Source organism: Myripristis murdjan, chromosome 7 (assembly GCF_902150065.1).
Source record: "Myripristis murdjan chromosome 7, fMyrMur1.1, whole genome shotgun sequence".
NCBI lineage: Eukaryota > Metazoa > Chordata > Actinopteri > Holocentriformes > Holocentridae > Myripristis > Myripristis murdjan.
The window spans coordinates 25361516-25378240 of NC_043986.1; the positions used below are offsets into that span (position 1 = coordinate 25361516).

The following is a 16725-nucleotide window of genomic DNA, read 5'->3' on the forward strand; positions in this document are numbered from 1 at the left end:
CACGGAAACGCAAAAATCTCGAAAAACGTAAATCTGCGTATTACACTTCGAAAGCAACAAATTAACAAAGTTTGAGCTATTCTCTTCATATTTTGTCACTCACCACGTAGCTGATGTTTCAGTACTTTATAAACCAAAAGTTGTGCATTTATTTAATTTACTTTAATGTCATATTTTGGTATAATTCCCTTTGTAGATTTCTTGCTGACTGTGGACGACTATATTTTCGACAGCACTCTAAGGCGGCACCACTGTTAACTCTGAAAACAGAAACTGTAGTTTTAAAAGCGAAACATTTGAGTACAACTGTATGTAAACCGGCTTTATCCTTCTCGGTTATTAATCTTTATCGTTTTTAAAGTATTACTGAAACGAATGGCTGCCTGTGCTCGCAGCATTTAATTACCTATCTGAAGGCTGACATGCAAGGTTGGTGTAAATTTACTCGACGTGTAAGTAGTTATACCTAAATACGGCCGCTAGGTGGCAGAGTTGCACAAAGTTGCAGAACCTGCAGCTCCCCTGTCACCGTGCACGTAGACACTCACTCATATTTCTGACAGTAATGCTGTAAAATATTATTTTCAGCATTCGTCGGACAGTATAATAACAATCCCGTGTGTTGTCTGGTTATGATATGCCTTTGGGTGAATGAGTGTGATAGCGGCCAAATTTCCATCATGAGATATTCACGCAACAAACCTGTAATAAATGATGTCATGCAATTAGTCTTATGTCCAAGTGTAGGGCAAGGACATTTTTTTTTTATCAGTGGAGTGGAGAAACACTAGCTTTGAAGTTGTGCTCTCTCTCTCTCTCTCTCTCTCTCTCTCTCTCTCTCTCTCTCTCTCTCTCTCTCTCTCTCTCTCGCTCTCTCTCTCGCTCTCTAAGCAGTGCTATCTAAAATGACTTTATGACAGTTTATCAGTCTGAATCATTGACCAAGCGGCTGCCACGTTGGACCCTTTCCCCTCCACAGGCCTACGTGTAGCTAACCAGCTATTTTTCCGCTTGTCTCAGTTATTATCTGACATCAAAGTGACATCATTTGATATCCGTAGATATGCAACTGAAGCTGCCCCATGTAAGCAGTAGAGTGGGATTGTATAAAATATGGTCTGCAGCAAGTTCAATGTAAAAATAGACCTTGAGATTTTATTTATTCATCTTCACATTGCAAGGTGAAACATTGCCTATTTTCTGTTGTCAGGCAGTACAGGTTTCAAGGCACATTTTATTCTGAAAGTTAAACCATGATAAAATACTAAACTTAGGCAAAAAATATAATATATTTTTTTAAAAACCAGTACAACAGTATTTCAGTTGGGAAACTTACATTAATTCCACAAAGTGTGTCTGCCTCTGACTTTTACAAAGCGGCACCACAGAGTACAGCGTCTTCTATCACCAAGTTTTCTTGGTAGATGTTTTAACATGTTTCATTCTACATAACTACTGTAAATATGCATTTTATTTTCTCCAGTACATAAAATAAACATGGATACCTTAATCTTGTCACACAGCATGATAGGAGGACAGCTCAAGAGTTTGGGATTTCCTTTTGTACAGCTTTGATAAAATGACAGTAGCTTGGAAATGTCATCGTGTCAAGACTGTCTGAAAGTCCTCACTATATCCAAGAGTTTCATCACTGAATATAAAATGAAATACTGTGCAACACTAAATACATGACAATGTAAGGCCTGTTGTAACATTCATACAATATTCACATGATCAAGGCGCCATATCTAACAGTAAGCCTTGCTGCACTCTGTGTAATGCAGCAAATCCACATACTGAGGCCATGCTGAGGGAATTCACTGAATGATGCTGCCTAAAATAAACAGGCTATAACATTGTTTGTTTATGCTGATCCTACAGAGCAACAGTCTGTAGAGTTGGGTTTTGATGTATATATTTTTTGTCTGACATTAAAAATTAACTCGCACCAAGGTTTAGGAGTTTCCACCGAGCTGTGCAGCAAGTATCTGTGTACACCCTAAAATCCCTGAAGACTTTGAAAAAGGCAAATCTGTAAGCAACATAATTGCAATTACTTAGCTACTTTATTGTTTCAGTCATGTCAACAGCCTCAATGCTGATTATATACAGACTTTTATATAAAGACCCTGGTTTAAAACAGCTGCTATGACAAATTAAAAAAAAGAAAAAAGAAAAAAAGAAATGAATGCTGAGAGAAAGGACTGAAGATCCGGCGGGTTGTTAGATGGCCTCTTGCTTTGTAATGGTAGGCTGAGGGATGGAGGTTGGCTGCTTGGGCACTGTGGCTATAACCCCCTGAGCCATTTTATAATGTTCTGAGCTGGAGGCAGTAGGTGGAGAAGGAATTGGGGTTTCAGGAGTGGCTGAAAAGTAGAGCAGCAAGAGACACAAGAGAGTTAGAGTGAGAAACTGCTGCATAATTAGATATTGCGGCCATATTCGTCGTTCTTTAGTGTAATGTTTCTTGGAGCAACACAATTTTCAGACGAGGAGTAAGCACTTTTGTGAAATTTCTGAGAGCATTAAAAATGTTAAGAAAAAATAACAGAAGTTCTCTTTGACAAAATAAGCCAGATTAGTCTCTGTGAAGAACTTAGAGGATTATTCTGCCAAGCCTGTTTGTCCTTCCAGCTACCTGACTAGGCTGCACATGGAACTGGGTGCAAGCAAGGAAAGTTAACAATCTCTGTTAATTTAAATATTATTCATTTCAATGCAGTTAAACTCGGCATTTTGATTAGTCCTGCACTAGAGAACTCCCACTCTATACTATAGCACATTATACATGCACTAAATACTGCATTTGTACTTACAGATTTGACCATTGTGGATGGGCGTTGGCATGTTGCTGGCCACTATAACATTGCTGCTGAGGTGCTCCTGAACCAGGTGAGGGTGCAGAGAGTGAGGTGCATGTGGAGCCTCATTAGCAGAGCCTAAGACACAGAAATAGCACACAAAGGCAGTCAGTCGCTATTTACGGCAGCATGTATCACTTTATAGCTGATGCCATGCTATCAAGTGCTCCAATTCAACCAAAGGTACAGCTGAGGCTAAAGAGAGTTCACCTCCAAGGAGCATTTCTTGTAGTAGGTTGTCAATCTTGGCCATGCCAAAGAGTTTAACGAACTGGATCTGTTCGATCATCTGCCATGTGATGCTCTGTAGCGTCGGCAGCAGGAGGAGCAGCTCTCCAAAACGCCCCCGAGAGTCATACTGCCTGTCGTTGATGTAGTCCTCCAGGCTGACCTGGACCTGGTACCGCATCCGCTTGATTTTTCCAGGGTCACTCAGACCTTTGGCATCTATGGGTAAATAAAATCCACGAGGTGCTTCAAGATGTATAACTTTCCTCAAATAATTTAGAGAAGCAACACAGAACAACATTCAAGCATTTGTTAGAAATGATGCCCAAACACTTGAGACATCCTACAGTCTGGAAGCTGAGCTGAAAGATTCTTACCTGGGTCAAAGAAAACTATGGCTTTCAAGCAAGCGTATTCATTGTCGTCTATCTGCAGCTCCTGGAAAGGAAGCACCAGCTCATCCAGGATTCTCACTGCTACCCTGCTCACCTCCAGCTCCGGGCAGTTTCTGGGAATGATGTGGTCATTTCCTGTAGGAGAATAATTGAGTTCATAAAGTAAAATGAGATCTGGAGGCATTAGACCATGATGATGGCAGGTAGACTGTGATTGACTGTAACTGATGCTTTTAGTGACAAAATACTCCTTTGTATCATTTTTACCTAATAGCAGGAGATCTTTGTACAGCATGGACCTCTTGGCAGCACCAAGAAGGAGATGCTCTCCAGCATGAGCTCGCAGCAAAGCCACCTGAAATAGAGTGGAGTCATTTCATTATTACTCATTATCAATGCCACACACTCCACAAACTCCACCGTGCACTTATCTGAATGTTTTTTGTGTTGTGTCTCATCAGATCTCATCAAATCTGTAGATTACTATTAAACAGTCATGTGCTAAATTGAGGCGCCAATATTCCTCTTAACTGCTCAGTCACTGTCTAATTTCATTATTCCCTTCACTTCAAGGTCACTGAGCAGCAGACTGAGCAATCTGAAGCTTCAAAGAGGAGAGCAAGAGACTGTGGTTGCATGTCTCTCAAGACACTGGCTCCCTCAATAATACAACATCAGCAAATCAGTTACCAAGGCCTGGTGATCACAGTGTTAATGATTCTGCGCTTTTTTGAGGAGGGATATTACTTTAAAACCAGCTCATCATATTCTAACTCAGGATTAAAATACATTAACCACTCCGGTTGAGGAGTTTATACAGATTTTAAATCCTTGTACTTCTGTGTAGAGGGGATTTACATCTACTTGAACATATTCTTTTTTGTTACTGGTCTCTTTTTTGTTGCTGTTGTTATTTGAATGATGCATATCAAAACTATGCAGGGACAGGTCTATACCTCTGTTGCCCTGCAGCCTGGTGGTTGCAGTCGTGTGGTTTGGGGTTTGATGCTGCTGCAGTTGTAGACTGGTTGATGAGTGACCAGAGTGTCTATACAGCTATGTACACTCTGTCTGTGTGTGAGTCTTACCTGGTCGTCCAGAGGCAGGTCACAGAAGGCAGGGATGTACTTGGCCCACTCCACCAAGACCAACAGCTGCTGCTTCATAGACTCACACACATCTGTAATGGTGGCGATTTTTTTGGTCCTTATGTCGCCGTTCAGTATAGGAACAGGAGACGTGATCTACACAAGGCAACACAAGACAAAATTATCCAGTGCCTCATCACAGGCAAATAGAAACAGATACTGATTGGATATGAAAAAGCAAAAGACATTTAGTGTGTAGCAGTGGGCCTTACCTGTCTCGACAGCACATCTGCCTGGATGAGTGCATTGATTGATGGTAAACTACTGTCTTCATAGCTGGACCTCCTGGTGCTGATTCTGTCTCTTTCATTCTGCACAGCTGAGACAAAGATTTATACTGTCAGTAGTGCAGCTAACACTGCTGGCATTTATAGACCTGCAGCCTTGCAGTCGTGTCATGCATGTAAATGTGACAGTTACGTGCAACTAAACAAATCAAACGTGCAAGACACAAAATAATAATTGCCTAATTTTCTTATCACTTTGTTGTACAAATACTGTAGACAAAATGCTGAGTCATTTAAAGGAAAAATAAGGCTTCCAAGGTTGTCATGTTTATCAGTATATGGCTATTATTGCTTAGAAATGTTTGCTCAGCATAAGCCGGTCATAGACTTCAGTGCTTCAGTGGAGTGAACATTAACGAAGTGCTACTCTCCTGGGGATTGCAACATACCCCAGCTACAAGTAGCTTCATTTCAGTGGGGACTGCTCACACTGTGACAGCAAATCACTGATTAAGTGGGGAGTTCTTGTTTTTTCCATTGCAAGAGATTGTCAAAATCACTACTGCTGTTTTCACAAAAACATATAGATTCGACATATAGATTGAGCCAGTTTGTCACTGTTTGGAAAAGATAAAAGATTCCTACCTTCTTTCTTCATGCCAGCTCTAAAGCACTTCTTCAGTCTGCAGTATCTGCATTGATTTCGCTTGTCTTTATCCACAATGCATTGTCTGCTAAACCTGGAAAGTGAGTGGAGTAGGTGGTTTTTAGTGTTGTAGCAGATTCAAAAAAGCAGTTTGGATTAATGAAGCAATTATGCACCTTTTTTTGCAATATTTAAAACTTTAACAGATTCTTAATTACAGCAACAGCCTAAGGGAGTGGTTGCAAGGGGTGGGAGGGTTACACACTGTCACACTATGCAGTATTATCACAGTAGTGTACTGCTGGCAACTGAGCAGCTCCACTGGCACAGCTCAGGGTGCAATGCTTTGCTCAGTGGCACCTCAACAATAGTGATTAAGGGAGGGGAGAGTGTTGTTCAAATTGTTAGAGCTTCTTCCATGCTCTCCTACTTCACAATACATTCTGCTCTCACCTGCAGGAGTACATGTGGTTTTTGCGGACACTGCGTCTGAAGAAACCCTTGCACCCATCGCAGCTGGAGGCTCCATAGTGCTTGCCAGTGGCCCTGTCTCCACAGATGGCACACAGGGTGCCTGCACCTAGATGGTTGGCAGCGTTCATGTTGGCACTTTCAGCCGGTGAAGAGTCTTACAGAATGAGGAGAAAGAAACAGAGAGAAAAATACCTCTCGTCACGTCACCAGGCCTTTAGGTGATCATTTTATTGGCATAGAACACAGACACAGCATGACCCAAATAGTTACACTAAACCGAGGCAGAGTGGGGTTTTTTTTTTAATCAAAGATTATCACATGACTGCTGGCAAATATCAGGATTCATAGCCTGATTGCCTAATATTCTGTCTTAAAGGCCCAACAGCACAGGAAGAGGTAGTCAAACTGGTTTAATTTAAGGAGGCATGAATGGCAGTGGTGAATGCAGTCATCAGTGTCGTTGATAGCTGATAATAAGCCTTGAGAACCTGCGAGGGTGTATTACCTGCCTGAGCAGCTCAGACAAAGTCAACAGACCGTAATTGACGCAGGCCTGATTACCTCTGAAAAGGCAATCACTGGAGACAGTCTTCCTGTTAGTGGCCCTCATAATCATCACGCTGGGTAAATCAATCACACAGTATGTCACGTTTTCATGGTCATAAACATTCTAGAGGTTATTAGTGATTAATAACCATTAAAGACTTCTCAAGAAGTTGAACAGGGAGGTAGTAAAACTCCCCAATACCATCATATTAAAGTGCATGTAAAGGTATAGTTTATGCAGTGAGGTTCTCATCCTTTTTTATCTTCATCAAGAATTGTTTCATTTTAGAATCAGGAGCACAGCCAAAAGTCATGGGAGACTTCATACATAAATAACTCGGTGTCTTCTTAACTTCTCAAAAACCATTAATCACTCAAACAGCAGAAAATCCCTATACCCCACTTCTTAACCTTAGAATCTGTGGGAACAAACCGTTTGTAACAGGAGAGGCATGTTCATGATACTCAAACTACTACTTCATTAGAGGATGAATATCTGTCCGCTGAAATCGATCTGGTTGAAATATGACCAACACAACATCACTCTACAAGTTTCAACAGGCTGAGGTCGATCCACATTCTGCGCATCCAGCCCCTACCAAATGACCAGAACCCAATGAGAGCTGCTGAGCGGAGTCTCGTAAATCAAAATCTCTTAATGTTTTACTATTGCACCAACAGGTGATAAAAGAAGTGCCCTAGACCATTGCACATGATCATTCCTCTGCAAGCAGAGGCAGATGGACAAATGACCCCTTTTATCACTGCATGGAAGATCTACCTCTGAACTGTCCTCTCCTGACCAAAGTTTTAAGAAGGTAAAAGTTTCAAAGTTCAAAGGCAGAGCTGCATATATGGGACTCACCTGCGCCCATGGCGAGCACTTGCATGTTTTCGAACTCCAGCGTGGTATAGGCTGGGTCCAGAGCCTCGCTGTAGTCTGCCATGTCCATGTCTGCTAGTGCTTTGGACAAACAAAATCTCAACTACCTGACAGTGGGGCAGGAAGACTTGTCCGAGAAGCTAATGTGCCCCCCCACATCCACCTCCAACTCACCCCCCTCCCTCTTTTCTGGCTTAGCTCCGCCCAGTGAAAGGTAGATTCCTGGCCCAGTGAGTGTGATGGGGACCTTATGGAGTCAGAGAAGAGACCATGCGGAGGCCGCTGGTGACTGACAGCAGAAGCCACCGCCTCCTCCTGCTCTCATGCCCCTAACCAGGGGAAAGGTGGAGTGTCGCTCTGGTTGATGGTTAACCAGCCTCCTCAGTGTTGGATCAGAGGCTTATGTTTTTTTTGAAGAGATAAAGCAACTTTGATATCCCTCATCTCTTGGACAACCCCCTCCCTCTCCCTCTGCGCACGGCTGTCAGTAATGGATAAACAATTCCCTGATGAGAGTCACTCCTGTGCCAAATCACTCTGTGATGTGACACATCCTGGCTCCGCTAGTTCAAACCAGTTGTCTATGTGATTGCCAAGTATGTCATCTCTTTCTGCAACATGGTCTTGTCATAGATATGTTTCTACACAAATTCCAGTAGATACATCTGTTATATGGTAGGTAAGAGTAGAGTAAATTGTAGTAGTACCTGACTTAGGAATGCCATTAAGGAGACCCACTAGTCTGTATTCAGACCTGCTTCCACGTGTAATACATCCCTGGTAAATCTCCTTTAATTCTACCATAATTAACGAGAGAAATAGCTCTTGCTAAAGCAAATTGATGCCTTTATGTAAAAGAGTTCATTGTTTCTCAAAACACAGGCCACACGTGAGGCTGCATTCTGATCCAAATGCTCAACTCTTGCTGTGCCTGGGCAGCTGCTCCTCAAAGAGGCAGCCTTGGTCATTCAGAGCAATTTGAGAATTATTTATAAAGGCAACTTTCAGTATTTCTAAAATGGTGGTGTCCTGCTGAACAGGAAGTTCAGCCTCAGTTTGTGAATGTAACTCTTAAGACCATGTTTGTAGGAGGCTTTTAGCCAAAGAATTCAGTGATTAGGACATGACTTAGAGTCTTAGAGTGGCCACAGAGACAAAAAAAAAAATTAAATCATAAAAGAGATGATATGATCCTCAAGGAATATGTTTGTTCTTACATCAAGTCTGAATCCAATTGTTTCCAAAAGGAAATTCGTCAGTTGTGCAAAGAGACTGCCTCTTCTGCGTAGGTGAATGTGACATGGCAAACAGTAGCTTTGTATTTGAAGAGAAAGTGCCAGTGCAAAGCAATAGGTCAATGATCTTGGGGTCAGCTAGACCTCAGGAGCAGTAAACCCCATGTAGGTGAACTGGATAACCATCCACCCAAATTTTATTGAGGATTCATTTTTTTTATTATTTCCCTCCGAGCAGGAAAACACCATAACATTGCTGGCGGTTTCTGTGATTATAAGATCGTCAGATCACTGTTTGATGATTAAATATTGACCCAAATCCCTTCTTAATCCAATCAGTAAGGAAAATGGAAGTCGTCAATCTGTGATTAAAACCTACAGAAACTATTCTTTTCAGCCCCTCTGAGGGCAGGTATGATCACATATTCAGAGTCATTGATCTTGGGACCTTTGATATTGCAAGTGCTGTGAACATCTTTGTTAATTTGATTAACTCAGTGGAAGTTACACTTCTAATGAAGACATGATCAGCAGTTTTCTTTTAGCACAGTCTTAAATGCTATTCCTCTGTGTCCTGATATGATAAATGCATTATGGCTTAAATGAAGCATGTTGTTTCAGCAGAGTCCACAGCGCCCGTTGATTACAACATTTCTTCATGTTCGATTTGTGCAGCACCTCTGCAATGTCCATATTTGCTCAAGAAGGTTGCTCATTATTTCAAAGCACCTAGTAAGCAGAGAGGACAGGGATGGGAGAATCTGTGTGAAGCTATGAATGACTCACTTAGAGCAAATCTTATCTTCCCTGTCATTAAAGCGTTTTATCACCACTCCCATCTTAAAATTCTGCAGACTCCTCAAGGAACAGTCATATACAGGGCTATAAAGTATAATCTGTGCGGTTATAGCTTTCTCAATCACACACAAACTGACACACACTGTTCTGATGTGTAAGATAGGAGGACAAGTTGGTTTGAAATTCTCACATGAGTTGCATTTTGGAGGATGGGGGTAGTCTGTAAGATACTGTAGGTACATTTCCCAGAGGACACAGCCTATATAATTTGTGCAGTATGAAACAGAAAAACAGAAGGCCCTCTGGAGATCGCTGGACAGAATGAACCTATGGCAGCACATTTCAATTCTGCTGACAAAATTCGAATACACACAACATAGGCGCATATTTAAAATCCAAGATTGTAAAATTTGCAGCACACACTGTACCTTATTCTCGTTATGCTGATTTAATGCTCATGACCAGTAAACAAAAGGGTTTCATAAGCAATTATTCAAGCTGAATTATACATGCCTCGCTATGATAATGTCAGCCCCATGTGACAACAACTGCCTGTTGCTCAGCTGATATATGCTGCATACAGTATGAAGTGGCCATGTTGAAATGTAATGGGATGAGAGTGCTGTCTTATAATCAGTCACCCAAACTCCCTGCCCCGGGGCTAAAAGTCAAAGGATCGCTGAGAACTGATGTAACACTTGTGTGATTCTCCCCTTTGAAACTTCAAACTCCAGTTTGTGAACAAAGTCCTGTCTATCTTCTGAATAGGAATCTCCGACCACTGACCAAACTCCATTTGTAACCACTGCCTATTTGTACCTTCTCCTCAATGACTACATATCATTTCCCAAGTCCGATCTCTCAAAGGCAAGCGGCAGGGAAGCTACACATAGTAAAATCAAAACACTGGAACCAGCTGCTGCAAGAAAGGAGAGTCCATAATGGCCCGGAATAGTCAGTAAGATTTGGATTACGCTATGTGGGATCTTATTTTGTTCGGTTTTTGTTTTTTTTTTTTAAGCGAGCTCCACGGCAGGGAAAAGGTGAATGTTTGTTATGTGCATCCAGGAGCTTGTTGGTATTGATAAGAGTAAAACAGGAGTCAGTGTGCTGCCTGCAGCTTATTTGAGGCCAGTAGGAAAATGCTGCTGCTCTGCTCTCCTACAGTAGATGGAGGAGATAGGTGAGTATAGTGTCATGGCAAAGACCTTGTCAACAGATAGCTATCTGCAAATCACACAGCTTATGCAAGCCCCTCTGGCTGACCAGGGGAATATCATATTTTCGTCTCACAGCAATATTGTCATTTACATGCTTTGTTCACGCTGATATTGGTCAACTTTTATGAAGATCTAGTTATTTATTTTTTTCATTTCGAAGTTAGCAGGTGTACTCTGTTATATTGTGTACTTTGTGTTTACTGGAACTTCGCACTCTAGTTTTACCCTGGTCGGAAAAATAGATTTTTTTCTGCTCAGTCAGATATGAAGTGAAATCAAGCGTAAGTGAAGCTAAACTGATCAGCAATAGTAGAGCCTCAGAGGCCGGCAGTCTTTGTTTATCAAAGCCCTTTGGGGCGCACTGTTTACCTCAGTGAAGTCATCAGCTGTACTGGGATTAACTGCATGACATTGTCAGGTCTTGGACTGTGCTAAAATGCAGGATGTAATTTAATATTATAAATACTGCTTAACTGATTTAAGGTCACAAGCTAAAATGTTGAGCAGAGGCTTTTTAAAGGAAAAATAATTCAACTTTTCACTTGTATTTGTTGTTCAGCCATGTTCCTTATACTTTGTGGGGACATGTAATAAATTCTGTTGTATGAAGAACACAAGTTTTAATGGCTGAAAAAAGCAAGTGAAACACAGCCAGTTAAAATCATATCTTTTTTGTTAAACAGCAGAAGAGTTCTCAGTCCTCACCCATGATGACTATTTGGTCTTGGGGTAATGATAAACCACGAGGGCCTATTTTGCACAAGTTCTCTAATATCTCAAAGTATTGCTGGGTAATAAAGATGTTGGCAAATAAAGGTGAGAAGTCTGTAGTTTGAAGGAAAGATAACACAAAGCAATGATTTTTCACTTATTCTCTGAATGAGCACACAGAAAAGAGTCTGCACTCTGTGTCTCTGTCAAACATTTGCTTGTCTTTAAAGTTTGTCTCATGCTAATATAATGTATTAGTTTTCTTTACAGAATGCTTTCTAAATTCTGCACTTCTGTTATTTTCAGGCATGAGGATGGCTTGATAAAAATGCTTGCAATTAAATCTGCAACATTTATTTATTGAAATCAAAATAACCTTTCAATACAAGTGTTTAAGAGGAATATCCTACTGCTTTATAATATTTGTCAGATAAAACATACAAATGAGCATGTTTCTTTTCTGTTACATAGGCAGTCACAGCTTTTTTTTTTTTTTTTTTTTTTTTTTTTTTTTGCAAAGACAGACTGAGAAACTCATGTAGCCTCTGTGCACCAAATAAGTAAACAATTGCATCAATAAACATGAAGACCCATGCGCAACGTAAATCAATCACAGTGCGTGATAAGCTCCTGTAATCATTAACTTCTGTTTTGCTGAGAATTCATTTTGACTGCTGGCCCAGTCACTTCAGTCAGCAGGCCTGCTCTGAGCACTTTTATCTGCCTATAGGTCCTCTAGCCATCAGCCAATCGATAGACATTTAACCTCAATATCTTGAATAACAAGACACGAAATGCTTAGGAATTCAACCTTATCCTATCACCACAGGGCTCAAATCAAACAGACCTACCTCTGCAAAAAAAAAAAAAAAAAAAAAAACTAGACAACAAACTTTCATATCAATGCAGTATGAGGACTAAATAAAAATACATCTGACAGATACTCTGTTAGAATCATTAACATTTGGGACTTTTCATGGAGACGCCCTAACTGATGTGTGTGACGTGCAGAGCTGGAGTGATCATCAGCCCACTGAGTGCATCACTCACACTGAACCATATTCACCTCTGCCTTTGGCATGTGATTGGACAGTGTAAGAGCTCTCAACAAGGCCCCACGCTGCCCTCGGCCTGTCTCCTTGGCCTGCCTCGTTATGTTTGAACAGCCAGCTCTGTTGTCTGATCATAATTTTTTATGTCAGTGTCACAGGCCAACATATTTGTTTTACAACACGCCTGCAGGGCCGGTTAAGCTGGAATCACGAGTTACTGCTGCCATCATGTGGACATGAAGCACTAGTGGACGACATTGTTTGTATCATCCACAAACTGTTCTCTGTCCAAAGTCATCACACTGCACTTCAACAATTCGGCCTGTCAGGATGTTGTAAAATATATTTATTAGTTTTCAAATGGAAAGTGGATATTGTGTCTATCATTTCTCTATGCGGCAGTTTCTTCCAAACATTGCTTACTCAAAGTATTTTTCACTCCAAACAAGTCGGTTTTGCGTTCATTGCCAGCTCTAGATCAGATTTCTGTTGGAAATTTCTCAATAAAGCATGAATAGAAATCATTGCCTCGCATCCAGTCAGTCATCGCTCTGTTAGCGGCCACAGACAGGCTCTACCGTTTTACTGCAGTAACAAACAGCAGATTGTTGTTCGCGTTCGACTCTGGAATAATCTACATGCTTCAGCTAATTCCCGCAAAACCTTCCCACCATGTTCAGAAAATGCCCCTCACTTTTGTGCCCTTTACCTGGATTGGAAAAGTGCAGCGTCCCATCCTCGCCATACATCCCTGTGAAGGCAGAGGCCTGACAGCGGTCTGGCCAGCTGAGTGCAGGCCCATGAGCCTCGGCTGCTCTCTCAGGCCCAGCCAGGCTGAGGCAGGCAGCAGGGCCACAGCTACTGGATAGAGCTGCCCAGCCGGGGCCACTGGGCCGGCTGTAAGGGCCCGGGGCAACCAGGGATAATCCCCTAATGCCTGTCACAATGAGATTTGATTGGATACTTGAACACCCAGCTTATTAGTGTCAAGCGAACAGTGTTTAATATCCACCCTTCTTGCAGGCTGCTAATTGGGGGCTCTGACTTTGGTTAAACATTATGGAGGCACACGACATCGACTGAATTTCATACCTTTGTTCAGTGAGGAGGATATATTAAACAATTCCTCTAGCTGACTGTTTGTTATGACACATGCTATGCAGCAATTTATATTTTTATTTTGTAAAGTCATTCAAATATTAATGCCATTTCTGAGAGTCAATGTATAATTCATCAGGCTACAGTTGATTTAAGCACAGCTGTGGAATAGTTAGTATATCAGATGAAGAGGCTACAGCTTCTCTGTGTCCTTGCTGAAGCAACTTTGTTGCATCACATTGTAAGATGATGTCTTGACTAACTAGAGAACAGCAGGCTGTGCTTTCACAAGCTGCCACAAGGAAAAAAAGAGACCTTGCTGCCGACATGATCAGTAGGTTTTGAGCTTCAACACAGAGTTGAGATACAGCAGAATTAGTCTCAGAGGTCTCAAAGGAAATCCACTCAAAGGTTTAATATTGCAAGGTATGACATTTGATTTGAATATAGCTGCCCAGGCAGCGAGGATTTGTTGGATGAAGCAATTTAGAAATTACAGCGAACTGAAAGGTCACCTTGATTTGCATCTTTCTGATTTTTTATTTCTAAGGTGTGAAAATCTTTTAGGCATTGTATAGATAGATAGTATTTGTACTTTATATTTGCCCATAACTATGACCAACAGTATTTTTCTACTATACTTGAAGCCCACTTTAGGATCTGCTCTGGAAATTCATGGGTCATATCTTCGCTGCAAACACTGGCCTTTACCCAAGGAAAGGCTTTATTTGTGACTGTAGTTACTGTTCATTTTGCCCCTGTCACTCATATGGTCTGTGTTTTGAAGCCAAGCCTCCCGGTGCCCCAATGTCAAGTCATTCAGATTCCTAGGCAAACAGATAGATTCGCTGAGGGGCTGGTGAATGGCTGTTGTTGTGTTTACATTCACCAACTGATTCTGCAAACAGCCGAGCTTGGGAGTTGGTCCAGGTTGTGACCGTTTAGCAATTAATCCCATGTGTCTGACATGAAGAAATGTGAATAGTATCAGCCACAGGTTTCCTTGTAAAGGCTGTTGTTTTGCTGTCTAAGCACAGTAGTTGTGTGTGTCTAGTGGAGTAATTACAGTTAAAAGGCATCAAGTTTGTGGCATTACTAGCTGGATAATTAGAAGTGCCCCTGACACACTTATAATTTCTCAATTCATCACTTTCAGTTATCTTCTGCAGGTGGATTCTTGTAATTATCTGCCACTGCTTCATGTCTGTATTACATCACATTACATTGTTTACTAAATAATACAAGTCATCTTCAGAGTCACACTGTGTGCAGCACAATCACTTCATTATTGTTAAACCGGATGCTTTTTGGAAACATTGCTGTATGTCAGCACATTTTCAGAGAAGGAGCAACCTGAGCAGTGATTTGCATTTCTGTTTGTTTGCACAAAGAAACATAGTATAACCGGATCTAGGCCAAAAAGAAGCTTAGAAAAGGCAGCTGCCAAAGAAATGCATTTGTAACATAAATGTCCTCATTTTGGACGATTTGTCAAGCATATAGTGGCTAAGCAAATCCTGTCAGAAAATGTCGCTATTGTGCCTAATTAATAACAGTGTGGCTCAGAAATCCAACTAGAGGTGATATAATCTTTCTGGATTCATAAATTAATGTTTATAGTGAGGTAATTAACATAACTAGTATTTGTGACCATGTTGCAAATGGTTTTGGATATCAAACAGCAAAAACAACCAAACCGGCCCATGAAAATACACAGAATAATCAAATAACATAAGTGCAACATCTTGTATTAGTGAGTGGGGGATTATTATTATTATCAGTAGTATATTGTTTTTGTTGTTGTTGTTGTTGTTATGAACAGCATTCTCATGAGTGGTTGGATTGATTCCAGTCAAAGAAATGGGTCAGGAGGTAGAGGATAGACCTACATGCAGATGGAAAGTGTCAGAAACATCTAATGTGTTGAAGTTTGAGCCAGGATTCAGAAGAGATGGTTATTTGAATGGGGTCCTCCATCTAGGGGTCTTCAAAACCTCCTTGCATAGTCAAAAAGACTGACAGAGTAGCACCACATTTTCAGGGACACATCATCTTATTAGCTGTATTAGGCCTTTAATTCATTTTTCTCACTTGCAAGAGCTTTGTAAAAACGGATTTGCATCTCCACATCCCACTGTGACATGCAAATCATTCAATGAATGATCAGTGGCATAAAAACAAGACTCACACATCCACTGTATGTGTGTACTCTGATGTATGAAGCGGTACAGTGTGCCAGGTGCCTCAAAGAGACCAAAGAACCAAAACTGGAAGTGTTTGTCATCTGTTACAGGACAATGAGTGTATATAGATGAAGAATGGAAATGAGTATTTCTATGATTTTTACAGGGTTCACAGACTAAGAGCTAACAAAACAAAACAAAACAAAACACAAAGCCCAGGTAACAAGAATGAAAACAGTCTTTATCCAGTACAGTCTTTATACAGTCTTTATACTTTGCTGTCTCAGAGGACTCAGTTGTAGCTGTTATGGTGCCAGAATCAGTGCCAAATTTCTCAAATCATCCTCTGAGTCCCTTCAGTCTCAATGTACTGCATCATATCTGCCATCTCAGACCCACTGTATCATCATCTCCATCAGGCCCAGCTTTCAGGGTCTTTTTAACAACCTCTATATCTCTGACACACCTCCTGGATTGCAGCCGTGTGGAAAGCCAAGACAGAAATGGCGATGATATTTCCTCCTTGTGATCCAGCAGCACTCTGAAGCCGGTGGCTATGTAAACCACCGTAAAGAAAGCAAGCAGCTGCCACGCTCAATCTTTTTCACCGAAACCACTGAGGCAAAGTGATAAAAACAGAAGTGTGTACTCACCAAATGGAAGTTCCATACTTGAACTGACTTGTGTGTTTACATTGACCATGTCTTCCTCCTTGTCTCCTTTTTCAAAGCATGTGTTTTAGATCCTTGTTTTTCACCCCGGTTGTCTCAAACCATAAGGTGTAAAATATGGAAGTTTGGCGCAGCGTGCTTTAGTGTGAGAAGGGTGTTGTTGGTGCAAGGTAAGGCCGGCGTTGCCGCTGTTATCTTATTGATTTTCCTAATCTGGGCAAATGTGGGTGGAGAGGTTAAACAGTAACCAGGCTCGTATGGACACCAATCTATATAGCAGCTGTAACTATAGCAACAAGATGATAGAAACTCAAATAGACATAAAGTTATTATGTGTTTTACCCTGTTT

At 41.2% G+C, this 16725-nt stretch overlaps 1 protein-coding gene across 1 annotated transcript; it reads right to left on the reverse strand.

Annotated features, from left to right (window-relative positions):
* Positions 1 to 1128: 1128 nt before the first annotated feature.
* Positions 1129 to 13269, reverse strand: hnf4a (hepatocyte nuclear factor 4, alpha). The gene is made up of 10 exons (XM_030055723.1): positions 13134 to 13269; positions 5959 to 6133; positions 5505 to 5599; positions 4845 to 4951; positions 4573 to 4728; positions 3752 to 3839; positions 3467 to 3619; positions 3072 to 3308; positions 2817 to 2939; positions 1129 to 2366 (listed from the first exon to the last, which is right to left on the reverse strand). The coding sequence occupies exons 1-10, from the start codon at positions 13171 to 13173 to the stop codon at positions 2224 to 2226; spliced, it is 1317 nt and encodes a 438-aa protein (XP_029911583.1). The 5' UTR covers positions 13174 to 13269; the 3' UTR covers positions 1129 to 2223.
* Between the last annotated feature and the right edge of the window lie 3456 nt (positions 13270 to 16725).

Bases quoted from the DNA above. Each gene is read 5' to 3' on its own strand.
- hnf4a (XM_030055723.1), bottom strand. From the start codon at position 13,173: ATGTATGGCGAGGATGGGACGCTGCACTTTTCCAATCCAG. The intron at 3,620-3,751 runs GTAAAAATGATA...ATTCTCCTACAG, and splicing joins CAAAGATCTCCTGCTATTAG to GAAATGACCACATCATTCCC. The intron at 2,367-2,816 runs GTAAGTACAAAT...TCTACTTTTCAG, and splicing joins CATCCACAATGGTCAAATCT to CCACTCCTGAAACCCCAATT.